This window comes from Podarcis pityusensis (genome assembly GCF_964106645.2).
Source record: "Podarcis pityusensis genome assembly, chromosome: 5".
NCBI classification, from domain to species: Eukaryota; Metazoa; Chordata; class Lepidosauria; order Squamata; family Lacertidae; genus Podarcis; species Podarcis pityusensis.
The window spans coordinates 970,211-997,913 of NC_138032.1; the positions used below are offsets into that span (position 1 = coordinate 970,211).

General features: G+C 50.6%; 2 protein-coding genes across 2 annotated transcripts in view; one reads left to right on the top strand and one right to left on the bottom strand.

The window, feature by feature from the left end:
- The window catches only part of LOC308478152 (uncharacterized protein), a 342,007-nt gene that overhangs the window by 29,777 nt on the left and 284,527 nt on the right, over positions 1-27,703 (bottom strand). The window lies entirely within an intron of this gene.
- Positions 324-27,703, top strand: part of MB21D2 (Mab-21 domain containing 2) — a 66,384-nt gene continuing 39,004 nt past the window's right edge. Inside the window, exon 1 of the mRNA XM_081007519.1 lies at positions 324-603. Coding sequence (XP_080863645.1) covers positions 339-603 — 265 coding nt within the window. The 5' untranslated portion in view covers positions 324-338. The remainder of the gene's footprint in view (positions 604-27,703) is intronic.

The window sequence follows — 27,703 nt, forward strand, 5'->3', positions numbered from 1 at the left end:
GCGCGGCCACTGGGAGCGCCGTTGCTGGGATTCCCGGTCGGGCGTCCCGGCGGCGCTGCAGCCGCGCTCGCTCGCGCGCTCCCGGGCGCCGGGATCCGGGGCGGAGGAGGAGGAGGAGGAGGAGGAGGAGAAGGAGGAGCCGCCGCGGGGCGGGCAGCCGGCGAGCGCCAGGCCCGGCCTGCCTGCCTGGCTGGCTGCTGCTGCTGCTGCCTGGGCGCTGGCGGCGGCGGCGGCGTCTGCTCCCGGTTGCGCGGCGCCTGGTGTCCGGCTGGCGGTCCGGGCGGCGGGCGCGGCTGCTGGGTGCGCTGCGTCTGCTGCTCCTCCTGGCCGGCGCGAAGATGGCCGCTCCGCCGCTGGCCGCCAAGGCCGGCTCGGGCGCCGCGCCTGGCCCGGGCCGGGCTCCCTCCTCGGCGTCGTCGGGCGGCTCGTCGCTGTCCGCCGCCGCGGCCGCCGCCTTCCCGGAGCTGGACTTCCGCTCGGGCGCCCGCGTCGAGGAGCTCAACCGGCTCATCCAGGAGTTCACGCGCCACGACCAGCGCGAGTACGACGACCAGCGCGCGCTCGAGATCCACACCGCCAAGGACTTCATCTTCTCCATGCTGGGTAAGGAGGAGAAGCAGGAGGCGGCGGGTGGCGAGGCAGCGCCGCGCTCCCCTTCCCCGGCTGCCGGGACCAGTTGCTGCGCGCCGCTTCCCGGAGGCTCCCGCGGGCGGAGGGGCGGCCAAGCCCCCAGACGGGCGCGGCTTCGGGGGCGCCGGGCTGCCCTTCTTCGCCTGGGAGCGTCGGGGAGGTGGCGATGGTCCTTCGGGGCGGACAGCGGGGCTGGAGCCCCGTTTCGCGTTAATGGAAATAGGGTGGGGGGAGAGGAAAAGGGCAAAGACCCCGACTTGTGTGTGTGTGTGGGGGGAGTTCTGGGCGTGATCCTGCCCCCCTCCGTATGAGGCTTGGCCTGGGGGCTTGCAGGGAGTCTGGCACCTGTCGCACTGGCGGCTCTTGCCTGCAGCCCCTGAATCGGAATTACGCCCCCCACGTTTTCGATAGAGCATGCTCCCAGAAGCCAGGATGCCACCCTGCTCACCAGTCCTCCCTCCCTCCCAAAGCCGTGGGTAGCTTGGCAGAAATGCCCGGAGGGGGGGGGACACCGCTGGGCAAAGCATCGTGCGCCTCCCGGCTCCTGGTCCAGCTGCGGAGGAAGGGCAGCCCTTGAAGGCAGGCCGGGGGACGGAGCCGGGGGTCCCTCTTTGCCACGGGAGAGGAAGCAGGAGCGAGCGGGGAAAGCAGCCTCCCTCCCCGGCAGCCCCACTTTCCCTCCGCTGATTATTTCCCAGAACCCGCCCCGTTCACCTCGGCAGCGAGGCCAGGGCTGTGGCTCCCCTCCCCCCGCCCCCAGCTCGTCAGCTGAGACAAAGGGCAGAGAGGGAGGGGGGCGCCTCACTCCCGCCGGTGCGCAAGAACAGCGCTCCCACCCTGGGCAAACGGGGAGCCTTCAGGCCATGGGTGCTTTCCACCCAGCTCAGCTGGCGGGATTGTGTGGGGAAGGGAGGAAGGGGGAGGGGGGGGAGGGGGAGAGCCCCACCTCCTTTCGTAATTATGAAGTCTGAAATGTATTGGAATGGACATAAATCACTGCTGGAGCGTGTTGCAGGCCGAGCAGGGAGTCAAGGCGAGTCCCCTGGGATCGCCCTCCTCTCCCTGTTAGCGCTGCGTGGAACTGTAAGATTTAATCCTGGCTGGAGCAAAAGACCACTTCCTTGGTTTTGCTTTTGAAGAGGGCTTTGCAAAGCCAGGTAACTAAGCCCTGCTCCTCTGGCCTAAGGTGGCTGTTGCCTTGCACAGGCCTCAATGCTGGCGGCGTTTGGTCCTAGCTCTCAGCTGTGGTTCCGTGATGGAGCTGCAGGTTCAGCAGGTGCCCCCTTTCCCCTCCTCTGGCCTGGCCGTCAGGAGGAGGTTGGAAGCTTTCCTTTCCGTCCCTGTTCTTCATTAACTGCCCTCTAGCATCGCGTCCAAACTACACAAACTTCAGGTTACTCAAAGGAACAAAGGTCACAGTGAGGCTCAGTTCCTCCACGCAAACATCCATTTCTCACTCTGCAAATGTGGAAGGATATATTCAGCAACTTTGGGAAACACGCAAGGTTTAACTATGGGGCCTTTGTGAAGACTTGATAGGATTAGTGATGATCCTTGGTGATGATCCTGTTGCTAAGGTGCTCATAGGACGCTTGTTTGCTGCTTCCTGTCTTTATGTTATTTTTTAAATAATAATTTTTATTGAGTTTTCCATATTCAATTACATTTCATTACACAGATCTATAACATAAAGCATTGCTCCAACAAGAGCATTGACTTCCCTCCCTCCCTCTTTCGGACTTCCCAACATCTTTTAGCAATGCTTCCTGTCTTTGTGGCCTTGCTAGGCTCCAAGTTACAGGTGCCAAGCAGTTAAAGGTAAAGGGACCCCTGACCATTAGGTCCAGTCGTGACCAACTCTGGGGTTGTGGCGCTCATCTCGCTTTATTGGCCGAGGGAGCCAGCGTACAGCTTCCAGTCATGTGGCCAGCATGACTAAGCCGCTTCTGGCGAACCAGAGCAGCGCACGGAAACGCCGTTTACCTTCCCGCCGGAGCGGTACCTATTTATCTACTTGCACTTTGATGTGCTTCCAAACTGCTAGGTTGGCAGGAGCAGGGACCGAGCAATGGGAGCTCACCCCGTCGTGGGGATTCGAACCGCCGACCTTCTGATCGGCAAGTCCTAGGCGCTGTGGTTTAACCCACAGCGCCACCCGTTCCCTGTTAATTTCTGGTGTGGAGGCCCCAGACCGTTTCCCTTCTGTCACTGATCTCATTCCTGCCCTGGCTTGGCTCCTGCTGCCAGTACTGGGGGAGGAACTGCCCTACGTATAGCACAGGGCCTTTGATCAGGAAGCAGGTGCGCCTGGTCGCAGAGGGTACTTCCTGCCACCCTCACTCCGACTTGGCACTGGCCAGCTCCTGACGATGACCCCTTTCATTCCAGCTTGGCTGTAACTGGCTGGCTGGGCAGTGAGCTAGTAGCCTGTCCGCAAGGCTGCGTCAAAGGGTTTCTGTCGCTCTGGGGTGGGAGTGCTTGAATTCCTCCCCAAGCCTTAGAAGCCAATCAAACCTTGGGGATGTTTTTGGAGCCCCGGCTGCCTCCCCCTGGCCCTTAGCAGATTCAGTGAAGGACCAGGCAGCCATACTAAATCCAGTGTTGTGGGGCAGACCCCCAAGTACTGCTCCTTTCAGCACTGCTTGATAACACGAGAAGCCCCTGAGCACGCAGAAGGAGTGACCCACATTTTCATGATTTATTCAGAAACACTTATATACTGCTTAGTATTAAAAAATAATAATCTCTTAAGTCATGTCTTCTTATAACACTTTGGCCTGCGTCTGGGTGAACTGGGGGCAGCAGGGACCAGTCAGAAATGGCTTCTGTGGGGAAGTTTGCCATGTTTAACGGTGATTTTCTGTGAGGAGTGACTACCTCAGTGAAGTGGTTCACAGGTGCGGACTTTGTCGGCTTCACTAGTAAGCTGGTAAAACTGGGAGCCCCTCTCCAGGGGTGTCCATGTGACGTGCCGAGGAGAGACCATCTGGCTCTAAGGCCCACAAGCTTCATTGCTTGTTTGCCAGCATGTGAGAAGCAAGAGGCCTGAGAGCGGTTTAGGGCAGGGTCCCACGCCCCTTCAAGGCATCTCAGGTTTGGGGGTGCCTGTGGGTATCCTGCTGCTCCCTAGATGCCCAGATGGCTGTGGGGGCCCGAGGCTCCTTCTCTCACTGCACCAGCTCTCCTGGTGCAGGATCGGCCCTTTGCCACTCGTGCCCTGGCAATATCTGCATAACCTGCCTCCTGCAACAGGACTGCCTTTGGAAATGCTTTGGGGACAGGCATGTGGTCCAGAATTCAACCGCAAGAGCTGTGCTCAGCACGTGAAGCATTACTACTCTGATATCGGATCAACTTGGCTTCAGTTTCGGTACTGATTCAAAGGGCTGTTACTTAAAGCCCGAAATATCTGAAGGGTGGTAGGACGCTATGCAAGGCAGGGCCTTCTCAGTAGTGGCACCGAGATGGCGCAGCTTCTTGCCAAGGGACGTCTGTCTGTCTTCCTTGCTGATGGGTTTGAGCCAACAAGTTAAAATGTTTCCATTGGGTCTTTGAGGAGGTGGACAGATAGAAATGAAAGGACTGGAAGCTGTTTTAAGATGCAGCTGTCTCTGCACAGCTTGGCTAAAGGTCATTTCCTGTGGCAGTTGTAGCAAATGGAACTTCCAACCCTGCTCAGGGGAACTTGCCTGTCATTCAGAAGCTAAGAACGTGCCCTGCGGGGGCACAAATTCTCTAGCAACAGTAGACGGGCTGGATGTTTCTGCCGCACCTTCACTGTTTGCAAAGGCTGGGCGTGTTCCCCGTAATCTTTACATGACTCTTCTTGTCCTGGCTAGAGTTGCTCCAGGAGGAAACCGCCATGGGTTGCTGGAGAAGCCTATGTTAGCAACTCTCTTCTTTAAAGGAAGACCCGCTTGATAGAGAACTTAGCTGGCGAGTGCCCGCAGGATTAGAACCTTATTGGGGCAACTGAACTGGCTTGCTCAGAGGAACCCCTAGGATTGCAGCAGTACAAATAGGAACCCCAGCTAAGGGAGCAACCCCCTCCCCCAAAGGACCCACCTGAACTGAGCATGCTCAGTGGCTGCAGAACGCTGAGCTTCTGTTTGGGAGGGGGAGAGAAGCATGAGGGAAACAGAAGGAGTAAGAAAACAGCAAATCTTCTGAATTCTGGTTGCTGGACTCTGCAAGAGGGGAGAGTGTTATTGCGCTCAGGTCCTGCTTACTGGTTTCTGGCTGTGAGACAAGGGGTCCTGGCCTAGATGGGCCCCCTCTGGCCTGATCCTGCAGGCAGACTCTTCTAATGTTCTCAGGATGCCTGGCCAGCCGGCTCCCTAAACAGGAGCTCTCCACTGGCTGCCTTTCCCACCTGAAATCTAATATTCCCCAAATCATGCCTTTACAAAAAGGTCTAGGCATGTGCTTGGCAATGGCACATAATTATATATCTACAAATGGTAACTAGGATACCGTTCATGGTGGTTCTCTGTCTCTCTCTCTCTCTCCTCCCCACCACCACCCCCACCACCACCCCGCCCTGCGGAAAAGCCTGACAGGATTCTGCATGAGCTCACACTCGAAGGAAAGAGCCGTTCCGTACAGTAGGCACAGTGTTAATGAACTTGAAGCACTTCCTTTTTGCAATCCAGCTGTGCATCTTTTTCATCACCAGCTTCCTCCTTCTCTCTCTCTCTAAATGCTGGAGCTCAGAAAAGGGAAAGTTCCACAAGGAAGGATAAGAGTTATTAGAAGCAGCCTTGTAAGATGAGTAACCGAAGCCGTGTCCTGGCCCCCCGGCTGCCCGAAGGAGATTTCGGAGAGACTCCCAAGGGATTCCCAGGAGGGTCCCTTATGTCTCTTGGGATTTCCCCCCCCCCACTGGCCTCTCCTTTCATCAGCAACCCCAAAGGTGTCTCCCTTTCTGGTTGGTGGTACAGTGGCGTGTGCGCTTTACGGGGGCTCTCGTCAGAGGTGGCAGCGGCTGGATGAGCCTGGAGGAAAGAGCTTATGGAAGTGACCTAGTTATTGTGTTATCTTATCGCAGATAATCTCTCTCCGCCCCCCCGCCCCCCCGCCATGGTGTCTCTCCTCTGCCTTCGCAATTGGAGGCAGAAGCGCTCCCAAGTACCAGTTGCTAGAAATCGCAGGAAAGGAGAGTTGCTCTTGTGCTTGAATTCTGCTTGCTTGTTTCCCATCGGGGGCATCTGGGTGACCCCTGGGAGACGGGCCGTGGGTCAGATCCAGCAGGTGGTTCTTGTTATGCCATGGAAGACAAAGCTGTTATTCGTGGAAGAGAAGGCTGCCAAAGGCCTTGGCTCTGCTCTGCTGGAGGCAACAAGGCTTTTCCTGAGTGCCACTCGCTGGGAGACGCAGGAGGGCAAAGTTTGGGTCCCGCTTGCAGGTTTCCCATAATAAGCACCTGTGGGAGCAGGATGCTGGGTTGGTCCAGCTGGATTGGCCTGATCCAGCAGCGCTCTTCTGGTTTTCTTAGAGAGCATATGGATTGCCAAACAGTGGCGACGGGGGAGAAACTATCTGGCTGCTTCCCATAGTTCCAAAGTCAGGATTTTCACCGGGAAATCCTTCCCGGATCAAATGCTCACCCTTTGTGTCTGATCCAGAGTCCTCTTTAAAAGGAGGAAGTGTCAAGTGGTCCAGTAGCGATATTGTTCTTTGTTCTGTATTGGGGACCAGAAACTCCGCTCCACAGAGGTGCTAGCTAGGGGGTTGCGATGAGCTTTGCGCTGCAACAGTTTTCTGACCTGTGGAACATCCGGCCGCAGATAAGAGTGTTTGCGCTGCTTGTAGTGGGGGTTATTGCTCGATAGCTGGCTGAGAGTGAGCAAACCATATCAAGGACGCTCCCTCTCTCTCTCTCTCTCTCTCTCTTTTTCCAGTCAAGCAGGGTATAACTTTCATGAAATAATTTTTCGCTCTATAAGACGCACCAGACCACAAGATGCACCTAGTTTTTGGAGGAGGAAAACAAAAAATATATATATTCTGATTCTCAGAAGTCAGAACAACAAGAGGGATCACTGCACAGCGAAAGCAGCGATCCCTCTTGCTGTTCTGGCTTCTGGGATAGCTGCGCAGCCTGCATTCGCTCCATAAGACGCACAAACATTTCCCCTTACTTTTTAGGAGGGAAAAAGTGAGTCTTATAGAGTAAAAAATACGGTAATTAAAATAAAATCAATGAAGCATTTGTTCTCCTTCATCCCTATTGCTGTCACTTCTGCAGCTGCTCATCATTTCATAGTTTTATTTATTTAAATGTTTGTAAGCACATAAGAGGAGCTGGCTGGATCAGGCCAATGTTCCTGGAGAGCCAGGAGCTCACAGCTCTTTAGATATACCCTGGCTTCTCCCAGGCCCCCATCCCCAATTCCTCACTGGTGCACAGGGAGAAAGGGGGCAGTTCAGGTACGGGCTCCACCTATGATTTGCGGTTCGTGTTTAGGTTACTCTGCAAAATCTGAAAACTTCCCCACGAGCCTGAAATGAGTCGAAAGGGTCTCTAGCGCACAACAGAGACCCTGGGATTCCGATGTGCTTTGCCTCTGAGTAAGGGATTGTGGAATTTGGGACGCGGGTGGCACTGTGGGTTAAACCACAGAGCCTAGGACTTGCCAATCAGAAGGTCGGCGGTTCGAATCCCCGCGATGGGGTGAGCTCCCGTTGCTCGGTCCCTGCTCCTGCCAACCTAGCAGTTCGAAAGCACGTCAAAGTGCACGTAGGTAAATAGGTACCGCTCCGGCGGGAAGGTAAACGGCGTTTCCATGCACTGCTCTGGTTTGCCAGAAGCGGCTTAGTCATGCTGGCCACATGACCCGGAAGCTGTACGCCGGCTCCCTCAGCCAATAAAGCAAGATGAGCGCCGCAACCCCAGAGTCGGCCACGACTGAACCTAATGGTCAGGGGTCCCTTTACCTTTAAGGGATTGTGGAAACATGGACGGCAAGTCACTTGCGTGCACGATGGAGTTCCCCCATGCACCATGGTGAGGAAAACACCTTGCCAGTAGCAAGCCAGACGCTTCTGAATCTCGCCGTGTGTCAACAAGCCTTTGGTCTCGTACCTCGATTGTTACGGCAGACTCTGTCGCTTGTTTGGCCTGTCTGCTGGTGAAGTCGTGATTTTAATCCTTTGCGACGTGCCCCTTCTGGGTGTCTCAGCGCATCGCTCTAATCTCCATCAGTGTGACAGGAACCCGAGCCATGGGGGGGTGTGTCCTGGGGGGGTCTGGCACCCAGAGACGGATGGCGTGGTACTTCTTTGGACAGTTGCTACTGCCCCCTGATGAATGGAGCTGGGCAGCTTGGCCTGACGCACTGACGCACTGCTGGGTCTTGTGCTCTTTCCAGCAGGCAAAGGTGGCAGGAGGGAGCTATGTGCCAGCCATACAATAAATCAAAGTTTTGCTGGGGGGCGGCGCAGCCCCTGTTGCCACAGGTTTCCCTGTGGATTATGCAGCGCTTGAGCAAGTAGACTAGAAACTGAGCAACTGCCGCATCTTTCGCCGTGATTCCTGCATGGCCGGGGGTCCGGCTGGATGACCCCTGGGGTCCCTTACGATGCTGCAGTGCAGTTCTGTGGATCTACGCCTTGTGCATTGAGTCCCCCCCCCCGTGCTCATCGCATGGCAAGCGGCGCATGTGAGCTCTTGCAGGTAAGATCGCACTTCCGGTGCTTCTCAAAAGGAGGTCTGCATTTTAGCTCTACCTCTCCTTTAAATCAGAACCGGTGAAGGTGGTGAAGGTCCTGTGGGAGTGTCTGGAGGTGGTTGGAGGATGGATGGCGGCTAACAGATTGAGGTTGAATCCTGACAAGACAGAAGTACTCTTTTGGGGGGACAGGAAGCGGGCGGGTGTGGAGGACTCTCTGGTCCTGAATGGGCTAACTGTGCCCCTGAAGGACCAGGTGCGCAGCCTGGGAGTCATTGTGGACTCAAAGCTGTCCATGGAGGCGCAGGTCAATTCTGTGTCCAGGGGTCCATCTGGTGTGCTGGATGAGACCCTGCTGGCCTATAGACTGTCTCGCTAGAGTGGCACATGCTCTGGTTAGCTCCCGCTTGGACTACTGCAATGCGCGTTACGTGGGGATACCTTTGAAGGTGACCCGGAAACTGCAATTAATCCAGAATGCGGCAGCTAGACTGGTGATTGGGAGTGGCCACCAAGACCATATAACACTGGTCCTGAGAGATCTGCATTGGTTCCCAGTACGTTTCCGAGCACAATTCAAAGTGTTGGTGCTGACATTTAAAGCCCTAAACGGCCTCGGCCCAGTAGACCTGAAGGAGCATCTCTACCCCCATCGTTCTGCCCGGACACTGAGGTCCAGCTCCGAGGACCTTCTGGCAGTTCCCTCACTGCGAGAAGTGAGGTTACAGGGAACCAGGCAGAGGACCTTCTTGGTGGTGGCGCCTGCCCTCTGGGATGCCCTCCCGTCAGATGTCAAGGAAATAAGCAGCTATCCTATTTTTAAAAGACATCTGAAGGCAGCCCTGTTTAGTAAAGTTTTTAATATTTAATGCTGCCTTGTTTTTAGCACTCAATTGGGAGCCGCCCAGAGTGGCTTGGGAAACTCAGCCAGATGGGCAGGGTATAAATAATAAATGATAATAATAATAATAATTATTGTGTGGTGTTGCAATGCGCTTGAATGTGTGAAGTGGCCCTCTGAGAAAATAAGAGAGTCGCAGAGTTGGGAGGGACCCCTGAGGGACATCTAGCTCAACCCCCTGCAAGGCAGGAGTCACAGCGAAAGAATCCCTGACAGGTGGCCTCTGCTTTGAAGCCTCCTATGCAGGGGAGAGTCCACCGCCTTCTGAGGGCGTCTAAGAGAGACCAGAGGAGGTTTATGGGACCCTTGCATGGATTCACCCTATGCCTGCAGCAGAATTCTTTCCCTCGCTCCTTCTTCCTTTGGACCCAGGTCCACTGGGGAGGTGCTGGCCCTGGAGAAATCCCCGGGGCCACCCTGACTGGGTTCCAGAAAGGCACATTTTGGTTCTCAGCAACTTAAATATTTTCCCTGTTCTGCGCTTAAACAATCCTGGCTTTTTAAAGTGTTTTTTTGTGTGTGTCTGTACTTGCCCACAGGGATTGGGAGGGAAACTGCTGTGATTTTTCTCTTGTCCAAAGGAGCCTGGGGTACAGTCCCTGTTTGTCTCCCCAGGGCTTTTGTTGGGAGTGTGCTGAGACAGTACAAGGCTGTCCTTGGCAGTTAGCAAATGTTCTTTGCTCGCTGGCCTTGTCTAGCCACGTGGCAGCGTCTGGCTGATTGACGGGGATTTATCCCCCCCCCCCCGACTGGAGGCCAAGAATCTCTTGCACAGAGCTGTCTGTTTCTTAAACTTGGGCCTGAAGTTGCTGCACATGGATAGCTCTTGGGTCTTCGGTTAAAGCCCCATTTCTTCCTGTTCTATGGATGGGTAAGTTGAGGCACAGACAACTCTTCTTCCCATAAAACCCACCTCTGCATCTTATGGTGACCACCTAACTGGGAACTAAGGTTGGAATTCGCAGCACTGGGTTCAGTGTTAGGTGTTTCTTATTTGGGTAGGGCGGCAGATTTGGTGTACTTTGGTCGGTAGAAGCTTAGTAACCAGTTCAGCCGTGGCGCATCTGGAAACACGTAAATGATTATTCAAAGTGCAATGCTAGTTTGCGTATGCCATGACACAATGTCAGGGTGCAGCGATGCCTTGGTGCAAGGTGACACAATGTTCTAGTCAGATAAGGTTACCGCACATGCAGGAAAATTGAGCATAGGCCAGTGGTGTGGACTGGGGTGGGTGGAGAGGAATTCAAGGAAACCATGGTTGATTATTATTTTCTAATATGATTCAGAACCTTATAAGCTCCAGATTAAGAACCCCTGCATGATCTGACATGCCAGTCCCGCCTTTAAGCTGTGATACAGAGGTTTTGCAGCTCTCTGCATTGTCTGAAACTCTGCAAACTGCTGAAGAACCCCTTACAGAAGTGTCTTTCTCCATAGTGAACGCTCTTCAGTCTCAGGATGAGCAAGGCATGTACTGGCTCTTTAGATCAAAGGTTGTCAAGGTGAGGGTCTCCTCACCAACAATGGCCATTTCAGAGACTGGAGTTGCTTTGCCACTTTGACGTTGACATTCGTGGAAGAGGGCCTACAGAGGACTACTAGACATGATGGCTGCGCTCAGCCTCCAGTCGGAGGCAGCAATCCTTCATAAAATTATAGAGTTGCGCAAATGGAAGGGACCCTGAGGGTCATCTAGTCCATTCCCCTGCAATGCAGGACTCTCAGCTGAAGCATCCAAGACAGATGGCCAACTAACCTCTTCTTAAAAGTCTTCAAGGAAGGAGAGTCTGCCACCTTCTAAGGAAGCCCGCTCCACTGTTGAACTGCTCTTGCTGTTAGAAAGTTCTTCCTGATGTTTAGTCGGAATCTCCTTTCTTGTAAGTTGAAGCCATGGGTTCGAGTCCTACCCTCCAGAGCAGGAGAAAACAAGCTTGCTCCCTCTTCCATGTGACAGCTCTTGAGACATTTGATGATGGCTCTCATATCTCCTCTCAATTGTGTCTTCTTCAGGCTAAACATACCCACCTCCTTCAAGTGCTCCTCGTAAGGTTTAGTTTCCAGACCCTTGATCATCTTGGTTTGCCCTCCTCTGCACATCTTCCAGCTTGTCGACATCCTTCTTAAATTGTGGCGCCCAGAACTGGCAGAATAGTGCTTCACAGTACGAGTTGCTGGAAGCCACAGGAGGGGAGAGGGCTCTTGGGCTCGGATCCTGCACGGTGGTTTCCCATTGAGGCATCTGCTTGGCCACTGTGAGACCAGGATACTGGACTAGCAGGCTCTCCTGATGGTTTTATGTTCTCTGTCTGGCACAGGAATGTTGCTAATCTAATCTCTCCTCCACCCAGACCTGCATAGTTCCTGAAGAGTCTGGAATTTGCAGATGTGGCATGATGCATTTGGGGTGTGGCCAGCGAGTACACCCCAATATCAGGGTTTGGGGAGCTTCTCTTGTTTTTAGGAGGTTTTGTTTTAGTCCAGGGGGGCAGGCAGACCCCCTTGGTGTGTGGTTCGGTCTGGTCTGCCAGGCTGGGTCTTCCAGCTGTGTCCTGTTCCGTCCTTCCCAACAGCACTCTAATCTCTGACAAAGTGGCGAACAGATTAAGCCCTGGAGACACTTGAGTTCAAGGGCCTCTGGATTTGCAGTTCGGGGGTGGCTGGGGCAGGCGGGGAGGAGGGGGCTGGAGTGGAGCAAGCCTTTTCTGTAACTGAGCTGCAGTCACAGAGTAAACACGACCTGCATTTCCATTCAGGATTTTGTTCTCTCTCGCATATGGAAGGAAAGGCGGCCAGCTCAGCTCAGCAACTCTTTCTCGGTTTGGCAGGGGGAAAGACCAGGCGTGCCAGGCTGATACAGGAGCAGGCGCCGCTGAGCCGCAAGGGGAGAGATGACAGCTCCCTAGGAGGGCCTGGGCTCTGTGGGTCGACTGTCTGGCTCCTGTCTCTGCTCCAGAGATGATGGAGAGGCATCCCTAGGAAGGACCCTGGCTGGACATCCAGGAGAGCCGTGGCTCAGAAGCGGAAATGGTGCCGGGTCAATCGCTGCTCTGATTTTGTGAGCGTACAGGGCAGAAAGTTGCCCTCCACCCTGGCTTTAAGAACAAAAGGACTGCGGTTTGCGAAGGGGGCTGAGAATTGCAGTTCTGTGAGTGGTGAACTACTCCTCACAGGATTTCTTGTGGGGATCCGTGACTAGATGAGCCTTGAGGTCCCTTCCAACTCTGCCAGGGACTCTTGTCTCATGTCCTCATGTCTACTATCAGGCTTGTTTTCTCTGCTCCACTGATAATAATAGTAATTTTTTATTTATACCTCGCCCTTCCCGGTTCAGAAAACCAGGCTCAGGGCGGCTAACAACAGATTTAAAACACTTAATTGATGCAACAAAAAAACATAAAATCCAGTATAAAACGTGAGAAATAAATAAATAAATAATTCAGAATTCAAAAATCAATTTAGGGGGGAAATCCATCCAATAAACATTAGATGATCACCAGGGATAGCTGGCTAAATTAGTCCTACTTGGGCCAGAGAGGAGACCAGGGGAGAATTAGCTGCGGGATCCCAGAGCGGGTAATCTTCATAAAACGGGGAGAGGGAGGGAAGGATGGGGAATAAAAGATCAGGCTGAGTTCAAATTAAAGGCCAGGCGGAATAGCTCTGTCTTACAGGCCCTGCAAAAGGAAGTGAAATCCTGCAGGACCCTGGTCTCATGGGACAAGAAGAAGAAGAGTTTGGATTTGATACTCCCTTTAAGGAGTCTCAAAGCGGCTAACATTCTCCTTTCCCTTCCTCCCCCACAACAAACACTCTGTGGGGTGAGTGGGGCTGAGAGACTTCAGAGAAGCATGACTGGCCCAAGGTCACCCAGCAGCTGCATGTGGAGGAGCGGAGACGCGAACCTGGTTCCCCAGATTACGAGTCTACCGCTCTTAACCACTACACCACACTGGCTCTCAAAGCATCACTGAAAAGGCCCTGGCGGAGGATAGTCTGACTTCCTTAGGGCCCGGGACCTCTAAACTATGGTTATTCATGGTCCTTAATGTCCTCTGAGGGGCAGACCAGGAGAGGCGGTCCCATAAATATGAGGGCCCTAAGCCACAAAGGGCTTTAAAGGTCAAAACCAGCACCTTAAACCTGACCCGATACTCCACCGGGAGCCAGTGTAGCTTGAAAAGCACTGGGCGAATATGCTCCCATGGCAGGGACCCCGTGAGGAGCCTCGCTGCAGCATTCTGCACCCGCTGGAGTTTCTGGGACAGCTTCAAGGGCAGCCCCGCGTAGAGCAAGTTACAGTAGTCAAGCCTGGAGGTGACCGCTGCATGAACCTTTCTAAAGCTTCTGGATTGAGGTACCTCATTCTTGAATCCAAAGCAAAAGGTGATCGAGCCAAAAGTATGACGACATTATGTAATGTTGTTCCTCCTCACTCTTGAGGTTCTGGAAAAACAGATGGGCTGAGGCCAAGTTCTGGTCTTGGAATGCTTGGCCTCTTCTCTCTCCCTGGGGAGACTTGGGCCATCTGGATCTGGCCGTGGAAGCAGAGTGTAGCCTTCCTGGCCAGCAGCCTACAAGAGCCCCCTCCTCCTCCTCCACGATTTTGTCTTGTTGCCTTTCTAAGTCCCCTGCCTCCAGTGGGAGTGAGTTCCATAGGTTTTAACCCACACGTTCCACCGAGACTGAGGCAGTTCCAGAAGGAAATGCACAAAGAGAAGGGCGTCTGCGATGGATGGGAGTGTCTTAAAAGTGAGATCTTGTAGGCACAGCCTCAAACAGTAGGAGGCATCTGAAGAAGCCAGCAATTGTCACCCAGCCATGCTTGCATCTGCTGCCTGCTCCCTCGGGGCCCCATCCAGCCCTCCATTTCTATTACTTTTCCCCACAACCAGGCACCTATAACGGGGAGCGAGGCTGCCTGGAGAGAGAAACATCTGGGGGTGAGGATAATGTGTGCATGGAGGGTTTTGTCCCTTACATCTTTGTCTCTTCCCTCTCCTTTTTGTGTGTCTGAGGCAGATCTGGGTCGATGCAGACCCACACATCTGCTGTCCCCACTGTGGATGTAGATTGCGTCTGTGAAATTGTCCCCCCCCCCTCATTTTCACCCACTGGAACACTGTGATTCAAACCGCAGCTCCCCTTGGCATCAAGGGTCCAGCTTGAGCTGACGAAGCTGAAGCCTTGCTCTTTGGCTTCTGTAAAGGTAAAGGGACCCCCGACCATTAGGTCCAGTCGTGGCCAACTCTGGGGTTGCGGCGCTCATCTCGCTTTACTGGCCAAGGGAGCCGGTGTACAGCTTCTGGGTCATGTGGCCAGCAGGACTAAGCCGCTTCTGGCGAACCAGAGCAGCGCACGGAAACGCACTTTACCTTCCCGCTGGAGCGGTACCTATTTATCTACTTGCACTTGACGTGCTTTCGAACTGCTAGGTTGGTAGGAGCAGGGACTGAGCAACGGGAGCTCACCCCGTCATGGGGATTCGAACTGCCGACCTTCTGATCAGCAAGCCCTAGGCTCAGTGGTTTAACCCACAGTGCCACTTGGGATCAAAGTCTCTTTCTGGGCAAGGGGGCTGGGAAACCACTTTTCCTAAGAGGTTTGCTGCTTGTGGTCAGATCTCCTCCTTTCTCCCTGGCTCAGGTGGTTTGGCGCTTTGGAGATACTCTTTGTGATACCCTCACAAGTGAATTTTCGTAAGGGTGGGGGTTGCATTCTTCCTCCCCTGTCATCTGCCTCTGATGATGAAATGGCTCTTCTTAGGAAACAGCCTCTGGGAAGGATAACCTCAGAGGGGGAGTCCCTGTGGCTGCTTCTTCCTCTTAACTTGAGACCTCGGGCAGCTGCACTGGCTTCCCTTTTCTCTCTGCAAATCTCCTTCCTGGCTCCCCCCTCCCTCTGCTGCCCTGCTGTGGTATTTTGGGAATGTGACCTCCGCCAAGTCACAGCGCCCTTTTCTTTTCCCAGAGAAAGAGGCGGGGGTGGCACATTAGGGCTTCTGTGGGCCAGTTCCTTCACCCACCGCAGAGAAGAGCCATTGTGCCCTCTTTGCGGTGTTATTTAATTAAAGATTTATTTGCCTGGTGAAAGCCCCATTAGAGCAGCGGGAGGTGGCAGCATCAGAGCATCACTTCAGGGGCCGAGTCCTGTCAGCTCCTCCCCCTCCCCCTCTTGCCTCAACCATTTTTTGTTTCGTTTTTAGTTTTATAAAGGATTTTAGGTCTTTGAGAGAGAGAGATTGATTGCATTTCTGTGCTGCTTTCCTTTCAAATGAATCCCGAAGCTTCTTAGAACAACAGCAATTGGCAATAGTGTAACAGTGTCACAGGTCTTCTTTGGCGATCCCTCGTAGCCGAATAAGATTGTCTTCCATCAGCACGGTCTTAACAATGAGTCCGTAGGTGACTGTGGAGGCCAATTCTGGATCCACACGTCCTTCCACAATGGGGACGTTGGTTTCTGGGCGGGAGTTGATCCCGGTGAGGGTTTGCTAAGCGTGCCTTCCTCTTAGCACGTTTCTCCCTTGCGTCCTGAGTTCGAGTGTCTTCAAACCCCATGACACCTTTGGCAAAGGCTGTTCTCCAACTGGAGCGCTCGCAGGCCAGTGTTTCCCAATTGTCGGTGTTTATACTACATTTTTAAAGATTTGCCTTGAGAGAGTCTTTCAACCTCTTTTGTTGACCACCAGCATTACGCTTTCCATTTCTAAAATCATAAAAGAGTAGTTGCTTTGGAAGACGATAATCAGGCATCCGCACAACATGACCAGTCCAACAAAGTTGAAGAAACTTTGCTTCAATACTGGTGATCTTTGCTTCTTCCAGGACACTGGTATTCGTTCGCCTGTGTTCCCAAGTGATGTGTAAAAAGTTTTTGGAGACACTGTTGATGGAATCTTTCGAGGAGTTGGAGATGGCGTTTATAATTGGTCCACATTTCACAAGCAGACAGTAAAGTTGGTAGTACAATAGCTTTGTAAACAAGCATTTGGGCTTCCCCTTTGAATGTCCCAGTCCTCAAACACTCTGCACTTCAATTGGGAGAAAGCCGCACTTGCAGAGCTTAGGCGATGCTGGATTTCTGCATCAATGTTGGCCCTTGTGGAAATATAACTGCCCAGGTAGTAGAAGTGATCAACATTTTCCAACGTTACACCAGTGTAACAGGTACAGCTCAAGCCGTATTATATAATTAACAAAACACCAGCAAGACACTTAATGATCTGTAAAGCACAGTAAACAAACCCACAACAAAAAAGTAAAAAGCTGAGCATCACAGTTACAACGTAAGTTATATGATTAACAGATCATCAATAAAACATTTATAACAGGCATAGGCAAACTTGGCCCTCCAGACGTTTTGGGAGTACAATTCCCATCATTCCTGACCACTGGTCCTGTTAGCTAGGGATCCTGGGAGTTGTAGTCCCAAAACATCTGGGGGGCCGAGTTTGCCTATGCCTGATTTATAATCTATAAAACAATGTTGAAATGAAAGGCAGCGATTGAAAAAGTTAGCTGAGGGCACATTCCTCTTGCAGCGGAGGCAGACGTCTCCTTGCCCCTCTGCCGGGCCAATCCTGCCTCGGTGCTCTGTGACCCTCCTTGAACATCACCCCACAATGCCCTAGTGCCAGTTCCCCTGGTCCACTGCTCGTGAGAGTTGGATGAAGGTGGCTACATTAATAATAATAATTAATAATAATAATGAAGGGGAGCTGTTTGTGTGCAGTGTAAGCATTTGATTCTTTCTCTTTCCCTTCCTCCCGGGTTGCCTTTGCAATGGGCTGCACTGGGAAGGGAATAAACATGGTGTAGCAGCTGGGCAGAGCTGCCTTTTGCCCCCGTCTTTTTTTTTTTTTTAATGATATTTATTAAGGTTTCAAAGAAAAAATTACATAAATAAAAAGAAAAGGAAAAAAGAAAGAAAAAAAATGGGAAAAAAATACAAAATACAGAAAAAAGATAAAAGACACTTAAAAAAACACATCAATCTTTCCATGCCTTACATTCATTTCCTTACTTCCCTGACCTCCTCACACCTCCCTTTTTTGTATTCCAGTTCTATTGGTTAATTCAGCAATTCCTTTCCCTCTTTGTTTTGGTCTTAAACCTTTAACTTAATATATTATAACTTTGGATTTTCACCTGTTAACAATCCATTTTTACATACACCTTTATAACATTGCTGCTAAAACCACTTAACTGTCAGGAAAAAGCACCAAGGCAAAAGCCAGCTCCAGATGGCTGGAATGCAAAACAGGATGTTGTGGTTTTGCAGATGTACTGTTGGAGAAAAGGTGGAGCCTATTCTCTGTACTGAGCACCGGATGTTAGCTCAGTGTGTCATATGACCTGTGCTGGAAGTACAGGGGAGGAGTTGTGACTCTTCTGATGGAGTCTGAAGGGAACAGTCACATTTCTATGTACTGTTGACTGACAGGAATAAAACATGAAGAAAGGACTCCTGTCTGTCTTTCTTCCCCTCCCTGGGGGAATGCAGGGAGGGAGGAAGGAGGAGGGTGTGTCCTGCTCACGTTTGAGGAGGATCGCCGGTTTGTTTACCTAGCCTGCCGGAGGTCGCAGACGGACGGTAAACATCCAGTATCTCGCTTAATTGCCTCGGGGGAGGCCAGGTACCTCTGCCTGTGGGCTGATGATACTGACATCATTCTAACATTCATTAATTTTGCAGTATTTCTGTAAATAGTCTTTAAATTTCTTCCAATCTTCTTCCACCAACTCTTCTCCCTGGTCTCGGATTCTGCCAGTCATTTCTGGCAATTCCATATAGTCCATCACCTTCATCTGCCATTCTTCCAGAGTGGGTAAATCTTGTGTCTTCCAATACTTTGCTATAAGTATTCTTGCTGCTGTTGTGGCATACATAAAGAAAGTTCTGTCCTTTTGCCCCCGTCTTTCCCCCGTCATCTCAACCCCATGTGTGCCTACTCAGCCGCTTCGGTTGGCGGAATTGGCACTGCGTAATCAAACAATTAAACCCCTGTGTTGTAAACAATTATCAGTAATATCCAAGGCAACACGATGACCAAGTACAACAATGCGATATCAATATAAACTCTTTATATAATCTATACGGAACATTGAATAATATGAAATATGCACTCTCTGCAAAACCAAATAAACAGAAATCTTATAAATCTCTGAAAGTCACAAAATGTGCACTCTTGATGGATTCTCTTGAAAATATAGAACCAAATAAACATAAGTCTCTGAAAGTCTTTGTGGACTATGCAAGTCTCTGAAAGAAGCCATGGGTCAGATTCTTATTTGGTCAAAACAAGCCGTAAAGCTTTGTTTTATGACGTCCAATGCTGCCAAAGTGGTCCGCAAACAGACGTAGTGAACAGTGATTCCAGATATACCCACCGTTTTGTAGAATTCTTCTTCAGCACAGCAGAAGGATACAGAAATGCTTCATAAATTGCAGATTAATTATTGAAATGATGACCTGCAGGTGCCACACGATGCCCATTCCTCATTGGCAAGAACTCAGTTGTTTAATGTGGCAGCAACTACACTTCGGAACTCCCTGCCTATTGATACCAAAGAGACACAAAACCCAGACGCTTAGAAATGCTGATGTGAAGTTCAGTCTGTTTTAGTGTTTCAACTTTTTCTACGTTTTAAAGCATTGTGCATTCCTCTTGAGTTTACTTTTTTATAAACCACTTTGAGGGTTTGTTTTTTCGACAGTCAAGCGGTGGATAAATTTTTCGAAACAAACAAGCGATAGATGAAATGGTAGTATTTGAAGGTCAGCTGCTCTGTTGCCTAATATTACTGTTCCTGCTCAGTTTTTCCTGGGGCTTATTGGTTTTCCTTCCTTCCTTGCAGCCGACCAGCCTTCTGCCGTCTGCTGTGCCACACACACAAACGGGAGGCGGATTAGAGAGGGAGGAAAGCAGATTTGCTGGATTCATGTTCTGCTGCTGCTTAGGAGAAGGGGGACTTCCTCTCTCTCTCTTTCTCCCTCTCTCATAACAATTTTCAGGGAAAGCTCATAGCAGTTGCGCCCAAGGCTTCTTGAGAGAGGATATGTAGCAACGGAGGCTGAGTTTCATTTGAGCAGTGAGGGGTCAGTGCGTGGGGAGAATGAAAACTAGTAATAATAATAATAATATTTTTTTATTTATACCCCGCCCATCTGGCTGAGTTTCCCCAGCCACTCTGGGCGGCTTCCAATCAAGTGTTAAAAACAATACAGCATTAAATATAGTATTGTGATATAGTATTGTGCTTTGCCTGGAAAACAACTACAGTGGTACCTTGGTTTAAGAACAGCTTTGTTTATGAACAACTTGGATTAAGAATGCTGCAAACCCGGAAGTAGGTGTTTTGGTTTGTGAACTTTGCCTTGGAAGTAGAACATGTTTCGCTTCCTGTTGCGTGTGTTCCATTTGTAAATTGAGTCCCTCACCGCTATGGGAAAGCACACCTTGGTTTAAGAACGCTTTGGTTTAAGAACGGACTTCCGGAACGGATTGAGTTCGTAAACCAAGGTACCACTGTACTTGAGTTTTAACTGCTTTGCCAGGGCCTGAAGAAAGCAGGGAGGGTTTTTTTTGGGGGGGAGGGGGGCAGAATTTTCCATGTTGGACTTTGGAAGAAGAAGAAGAATAGTTACCTGCAACTCCAAGTTCTGTGTTGAAATGAGCAGCTTTCCATACAGGTCTTAAACCCTAGACTTGTTGGGCGGTTCCCCAAGGGTCATCTAGTCCAGCCCCCAGCAATGAAGGAATCTCAGCTCAAGCATCCCTGACAGGTGACCACCCAATCTCTGCTTAAAAACCTCCAAGCAAGGAGAGCCCACCACTTTCCGAAGGAATTTCTTCCACTGCTGAGCAGCTCTTCCTGTCAGAAAGTTCTTCCTGATGTTTAGTCGGAATCTCCTCTCTCATAACCTGAAGCCATGGGTTCGAGTCCTACCCAGCCACAGCTGACTCTCTGGGCACTGCCGCTTTGTCTGACTGGGGATCGGGCTGTTCACCTGTCGAATGTCTCTCTCCGTCAGAAAGTTCTTTCTGTTGGGTCCCTACCCTTTTATTTAACAAAACGCATATACAGTGGTACCTCGGGTTAAGTACTTAATTCGCTCCGGAGGTCCGTTCTTAATCTGAAAATGTTCTTAACCTGAAGCATCACTTTAGCTAATGGGGCCTCCCGCTGCCACTGCGTAATTACTGTTCTCATACTGAAGCAAAGTTCTTAACCTGAGGTACTATTTCTGGGTTAGCGGAGTCTGTAACCTGAAGCGTCCGTAACCCGAGGTACCACTGTACCACTAGATCAAGCTCATCATGAATTAATTAAGCCACATAGTTTTAATTGGATTTTGAATAGAAGTGTGCCGTTCATTGTTACCGTTTTGAATTTTTCTGTACTGCTGCCTTCAGTAGCAGTACTGAGTTGGGCAAACTGCTGTTCTGAAAAATGCTTTTTATAGAGCAGGGGTCTCTGGGGATGAGTTTATGGAACCAAGAGGGGCAGGGTACCCCGGAAAAGTTTGGGAGCCAAGCAGGTTTCTGGGCATAGCGCCGCCTCTTTAGTCCTGCTGTTAACATGGGTTATTTACACAATCAGCGTTTAAAGAGTAGCACAAGATGCGCTATTATGGGGTAGAGAAATATGTAGGAGGGTGTTTTCCCCCGAAGTGTGTCTGTGGAGCTTTCACGGGGCTGGTCATGTATGTTCTTGCTGCCTGTGAGGCTTCGCACCGGGCTTCTTGAAGTCTCTGCTGAAAGAGCAGGTTCCGAGTTCAAATCCTGCCTCATTTGGCCTATCTTGGCATTTCCCCCCCATGCTCTCTAATCCACTGTCAAGTCCAGCACAGCGCAAATGTGGTCTTGGGAAATGGTGAGCAGGGACGAAGCTTAGCGACAGGACACCAGCCTTGCATGCAGAAGGCCCCATAATAATAATAATAATAATAATAATAATAATAATAATAATTTATTATTTATACCCCGCCCATCTGGCTGGGCTTCCCCAGCCACTCTGGGCGGCTTTCAAAAAATATTAAAATACTGTAATACATCAAACATTAAAAGCTTCCCTAAACAGGGCTGCCTTCAGATGTCTTCTAAAAGTCTGGTAGTTGTTGTTCTCTTTGACATCTGGTGGGAGGGCGTTCCACAGGGCGGGTGCCACCACCGAGAAGGCCCTCTGCCTGGTTCCCTGTAACTTGGCTTCTCGCAGTGAGGGAACTGCCAGAAGGCCCTCAGAGCTGGACCTCAGTGTCCGGGCTGAACGATGGAGGTGGAGACGCTCCTTCAGGTATACTGGGCCTTTGAGGCCGTTTAGGACTGTAAAGGTCAGCACCAACACTTTGAATTGTGTCCGGAAACGTACTGTGAGCCAATGTAGGTCTTTCAGGACTGGTGTTATATGGTCTCGGCGGCCGCTCCCAGTCACCAGTCTAGCTGCCGCGTTCTGGATTAGTTGTAGTTTCCGGGTCACCTTCAAAGGTAGCCCCACGTAGAGCGCATTGCAGTAGTCCAAGCGGGAGATAACCAGAGCACGCACCACTCTGGCGAGACAGTCCGCGGGCAGGTAGGGTCTCATCCTGCATACCAGATGGAGCTGGTAGACAGCTGCCCTGGACACAGAATTGACCTGCACCTCCATGGACAGCGGTGAGTCCAAAATGACTCCCAGGCTGCGCACCTGGTCCTTCAGGGGCACAGTTACCCCATTCAGGACCAGGGAATCCTCCACACCTCCCCGCCTCCTGTCCCCCCAAAACAGTACTTCTGTCTTGTCAGGATTCAATCTCAATCTGTTAGCCGCCATCCATCCTCCCAGGTTCATTCCCCAGTGGCAGCAGCATCTCCTTGTCTGAACCCCCCGAGACCTGCTGCTGCCAGCCAGTGCAGGCAGTATAGAGCCAGACAGGTTCAGTACCAGGCAGCTTCCTGTTTTCCTGTGTGCTTTGCCCACAAGTGCATTTCGATGCTCTGACATTCAGACGAAGGCGGCTGTGTCGCTACCTGTGCTGGCTGGGGGCTGGCGGGAGTTGGACTCCAAATCCTCAGAGGGCGGCAGGTTGGAGATGGCTGGGCTGCAGCCGCTTCTGTCTGCTGTGGGGACTTTCCAGCTTCTTCCCTGCGGGAGTCTTTGCTGAGCTGCAAAACTTTGCGCCATCCTGAGTAAGGCAGATGCCCACCTGGCAACATTCACCCTCTCCCCCCCCCCCCCATGCCATCTGTTGCGGGAGAAAATCAGTAAATAAAGATTCTTATCTTGTCCTGTTTCAGTAGATGCTTCTAGCCCAAACCAGGCCTGCTCTGAGTGACCCCCCCTCTTGCTCCCGTTGAGTTGCTTCACTGTTGGACTACCAGTCGTTCTGCTGCTGTAAGCTGCAAACTGATGAGGTTGCAAATTGCCCCCTCCTCAACTGACAGATCAATCATTTGATGGGCTGGCAGGGAGCATTTTGTTAACTTTGCATTCTGCAGCTGACCTCCTATTTAGTGTTTTTTTTTTAAAAAAAAAATGTTTAGGATAATATTTTAGTTTCCTGTGAATTATGTTTGAATGAATGCTAATTGTCTTTAAAGGTATATACTTTGTCTTTAACTTTCTTCAGTAATGTTTTATTCTGGATTGTTTTTTTTGTTTTTTGATGTTTTAATGTAGGTTGTAAAGTGCTTTGAGATCCCTCCCCCTTAAAAATATAAAGCAGTATAGAAAATCAAGAAGAACAACAACAACGAGAGGTTTTCCCTCTTGCTCCATTCTTTCTGGGCACAGCTGCAAAAGGCTTTTCAATTTGCACTCCTGTTTTCCCCAGGAAAACCTGCTCTTCACTGCTGAATCGGAGCAAACAGCAAAACCAGGTAGATGTTTGCTCCAATTCAGCAGCAAAGAGCAGGGAAGCCGTGGGACTGGTGGGAATGGGGGTGAGCCCTTGGTGAAAGCAGGATCTCCCAGTGGGGATCTTGACTAGCAAATGGCTTCTGGTGGGAGCCCAGCCTGCTGGGTTGTCGCAGCCGACAACTGCCAGTCTCTCCAGCCAGATGGAATCTGCCAGATTAAATCTGCCAGATGGAATATGCCCCCTGTGGATGTTTCCACCCTCGCCACATATTTTCCTTTGCCGCTTCTCTCAACCACCTGACACCCCCCCCCCCCCCGGTCTTAATGCTGTAGAAAGCAGCCCTCTGGAATAGGCTGCTGGCATGGGGGGGGCGTGCCTCTTCTGAGGAAATGCTTTAAAAAGTAGAACAGGAAGCTTTGTAGATGGCAATAGGAGCTGGTTCCCTTCCCTCTGGTGCTTTGGAAACTATCAGAGTGGCCCCAAGTCAATAAAAACAGGCAAATTAAGGGTTCTTTTACTTAAGATATGCAGATGACACAACTTTGATGGCAGAAAGTGAGGCGGAATTAAAGAACCTTTTAATGAGGGTGAAAGAGGAGAGCGGAAAATATGGTCTGAAGCTCAACATCAAAAAACCTAAGATTGTGGCCACTGGTCCCATCACCTCCTGGCAAATAGAAGGGGAAGAAATGGAGGCAGTGAGAGATTCTACTTTCTTGGGCTCCATGATCACTGCAGATGGTGACAGCAGTCACGAAATTAAAAGACGCCTGCTTCTTGGGAGAAAAGCAATGACAAACCTAGACAGCATCTTAAAAAGCAGAGACATCACCTTGCCAACAAAGGTCCATATAGTTAAATCTATGGTTTTCCCAGTAGTGATGTATGGAAGTGAGAGCTGGACCATCAAGAAGGCTGATCGCCGAACAATGGGTGCTTTTGAATTCTGGTGCTGGAGGAGACTCATGAGAGTCCCATGGACGGCAAGAAGATCCAACCTCTCCATTCTGAAGGAAATCAGCCCTGAGTACTCACTGGAAGGATAGATCCTGAAGCTGAGGCTCCACCTCATGAGAAGAGAAGACTCCCTGGAAAAGACCCTGATGTTGGGGAAGATGGAGGGCACAAGGAGAAGGGGACGACAGAGGACGAGATGGTGGGACAGTGTTCTGGAAGCTACCAGCATGAGTTTGACCAAACTGCAGGAGGCAGTGGAAGACAGGAGTGCCTGGCGTGCTCTGGTCCAGGGGGTCACAAAGAGTCGGACACGACTAAACAACAACAACAACTTAGTTTATAGGGGATTGTGTGTTTATCTGTGTATCTCGCTATGAGGCTATTTTGATTGCTATTTTGATCGCCAACTTAAAAGGCTGTTTTAACTGTGGGCATGTAAGACAACCCTGTTGGATCAGGCCCATGGCCCATCCAGTCCTCCTGTTCTAACAGTGGCCATCCAGATGCCCCAGGGGGAACCCCACAAGCAGGACCTGAGTGCAAGAGCTACTCTCCCCTCCTGTAGTTTCCAGCAACTGGGATTCAGAAGCAATGCTGATTCCAGTTGTGGAGAAAGAACATAGCCAACACGGCTGGTACTCATGGACAGCCCACCGTTTCTCCATTAATCTGTCTAATCCTCTTTTAAATACATCCGGGTTGGTGGCCCTCATGCCTCCTGTGGCAGGGAGTTCCACAGTTTAACTCTGGGCTGAATGTAGAAGGACTTTCGTTTATCCATCCTGAATCTTCCAATATTCAGCTTCCTTGGTGTTAGGAGCTCTTTCTCTCTTTCATATACAGATGAACCTCGGAAGTTGGAACAAAATCCGTTCCAGAAGTCCGTTCGACTTCCGGAAAGTTCGAAAACCAAGGCGCGGCTTCCGAGTGGTTTCCAGTTGCGCAGGCAATTGCCGGGAACAGAAGTGGAAGCCGTGCCGGACGAAAACCAGAACAGTCACTTCTGGTTTTCAATCATTCAGGAGCCAGAACGTTCATCTCCTAAGGCATTTGGGAGCCGAGGGAGGACTTCACCGTGGTTGCTGGTGAGAAGTTTGTAGCTAAAAGAGAAGAGGCCTCCTTTGTTGACAGGTGTCACTTGTCAGATTCCTCCCAGCCTTGGATGGCAAGAAAGCTCCGCCCCCAACTTTATGGATTTTTGTTTGCTGGGCAATTTTGGATAATATAGGTCAGGTCACAGCTGCTGCTGCTGCTCTTCCCACCAGGTGGAGGTGGGGGGGCACTGATGAAAGGCTGGGATGAAAGCCCCTTCTCCCCCCCCCCCCGACTCCTGCAGATCTAAACTCTTGCTTGTGCTCAGAATCTGCTCTGTTTTTCTAGAATCCTGTTTGGCAACCATCCCCTGGAAGGGAGGCACCACAGTGTGATCAACCGAGAGGAGGGGACTTGCTCTTACATATATTGCATAAAATTCAGGGTGGATAAAAAGCAATGATTATTTAAAAAAAATAAAATTGGATTTTTAAAATTTAAATCAATTTTTTTTTATTTAAATTGGATTTTTAAAATAAAATGCTTTTGGAGGAATATTTTTTCTAAGTTTTCTATTTAAGTTACATTATAGTCCAAAGGCTATTCATCAGGAAATAACTTTTTAAAAAGTTTTTCATGTGTGCTAAAACTCAGTCTAAGGTTTTTTATTATTATTATTGTTTAACCACATCAGTTAACAAACATGGATACATATGCCATAATGTTATTGTTTTTGTTAAATAAATTGTTTAAATTGTTATTAAGGAAATGATTATTTTTCGCCTTCCAATAAAGTATAGCAGAAAAGTTGTCCAAATATAATCAGTTAACTTATTAAACCTCACAATAATTTCAAAATTATCTGTCTATGTATTTCTAATAGTATAATCAAATCAATAATTTTTGATATAACTGTAAAAACTACTCTGAAAATTTATGATTCCAAAAATGAAACCTTCATCTGGTTGTAAATATTAAGGTTATACCAGCAATAATGAGTCTTTCTGTAAAAAAAATAGGCAGGGAGTTCCAAAGGGTAGGTTTGGAATTGATTTCTGGCAAATGTGGAACGGGTATCATGTGGCCCCTGTAACAGGGCCAGTTCCACCAGCTGAAGCAGTCAAGGCATAGAAGGGGGTCAGGCGATCTCATATGTCCCAAGTTGTTAAGGGCTTTAGACAGGGGACGCTCGGGTTGCGAACGTGATCCGTGCGGGAGGCACGCTCTCAACCCACAGTGCCGCGTCTGCACCAGTCTTCTTTTCAAGCCACCCAGGTCAGTTGCCATCATTGCCTCCTGTGGCAGAGAGTTCCATAGTTTAACTCTGTGCTGCCTGAAGAAGGGCTTCCTTTTTGTGCGTGCCTTGAATCTTCCAACACTCAGCTCCCTTGGATGCCTGTGGGTTGCAATGTTATTAGAGGGGGAGGAAGACGTTTCTCTTCCCACTTTCTCCTCGCCACGTCTCATTTTGTAAACTTCCCTCGCGTCTCCTCTCAGTACCTTTAAGTACGGCCGTCTCCACCACGAACTACAACTCCCGGGCGCCCCAGCCAGCTCAGCCACGCTGCTTGTCCAAAACATCTGGAGGGCATTTGCAGCTGCCGCTGTGTGGCCCAAACGCATCGGAGATGGCTGGCCGAGGTTTCTGCAAGCCTCTTCCTTCTGAGCACTTGACAGATATTCTGGGATGCGACGCTGTGCCAGATTTGGCTGACTCATCCGGTATAATAGAAGCACATCTGCTCCAGCCTCATGACCTGGAAAAGCATCTTTTGCACAGCAATTGCACAAGAGGAGGCGGGGGGGGGGGGGAGAGATGACACAGAAGCGGCAGCAACAGTCTCTGCGCCCGACAGACAGAGGAGGTCAACATTTATTTTCGAGGCAACCGAAGGGGAGAGGAAAGGAAGAATAAAGGAAGAGAGAGCTTTGTTTCCTGAAAAACCACAGGCTAATTCTGCGGTGGCCAAAGCAACAAATGGAAGAGGCGCCGCAAAGGCCGGCAGTCGCCTGAGTGGCAAAGGGTGAAAGTGATTTAATTATCTGGAGCTGCAAAGGGGGAGGGGGCCGGGGGCACCAAAGGTCAGAGCTCTGGAGGAGTCACATGACAGGCACCCAAACGTCTTCTGGGGCACAGCCACTTACCCCACGGTTGCGGCCAGCCCCACTGAAGTCCGACAGCTGGCCGGCTCGGAGAAAGGTTGCAGAGTTTGGGACTTTTCAGGCAGCGAAGAGATTTTATAAAATTGTGATTTTGGGTGTAATCTTCGACACCTCGCTTTCCATGGAGACGCAGATTGCAGCTATAACAAAGGCGGCATTTTTTCATCTCCGCCAAGCTAAGCAGTTGGCCCCTTACCTCTCTCGCCCTGACCTAGCCACTGTGATCCACGCGATGGTCACCTCGAGACTGGATTATTGTAACTCGCTCTACGTGGGGCTGCCCTTGAGACTGACCCAAAAACTCCAGCGGGTGCAGAATGCCGCAGCGAGACTCCTTACGGGGTCCTCGCTGCGAGATCACATTCACCCGGTACCATACCAGCTGCACTGGCTCCCGGTGGAGTACAGGATCAGGTTTAAGGTGCTGGTTTTGACCTTTAAAGCCCTATACGGCCTAGTACCCTCGTACCTACGGGACCGCCTCTCCTAGTATGTCCCACAGAGGACC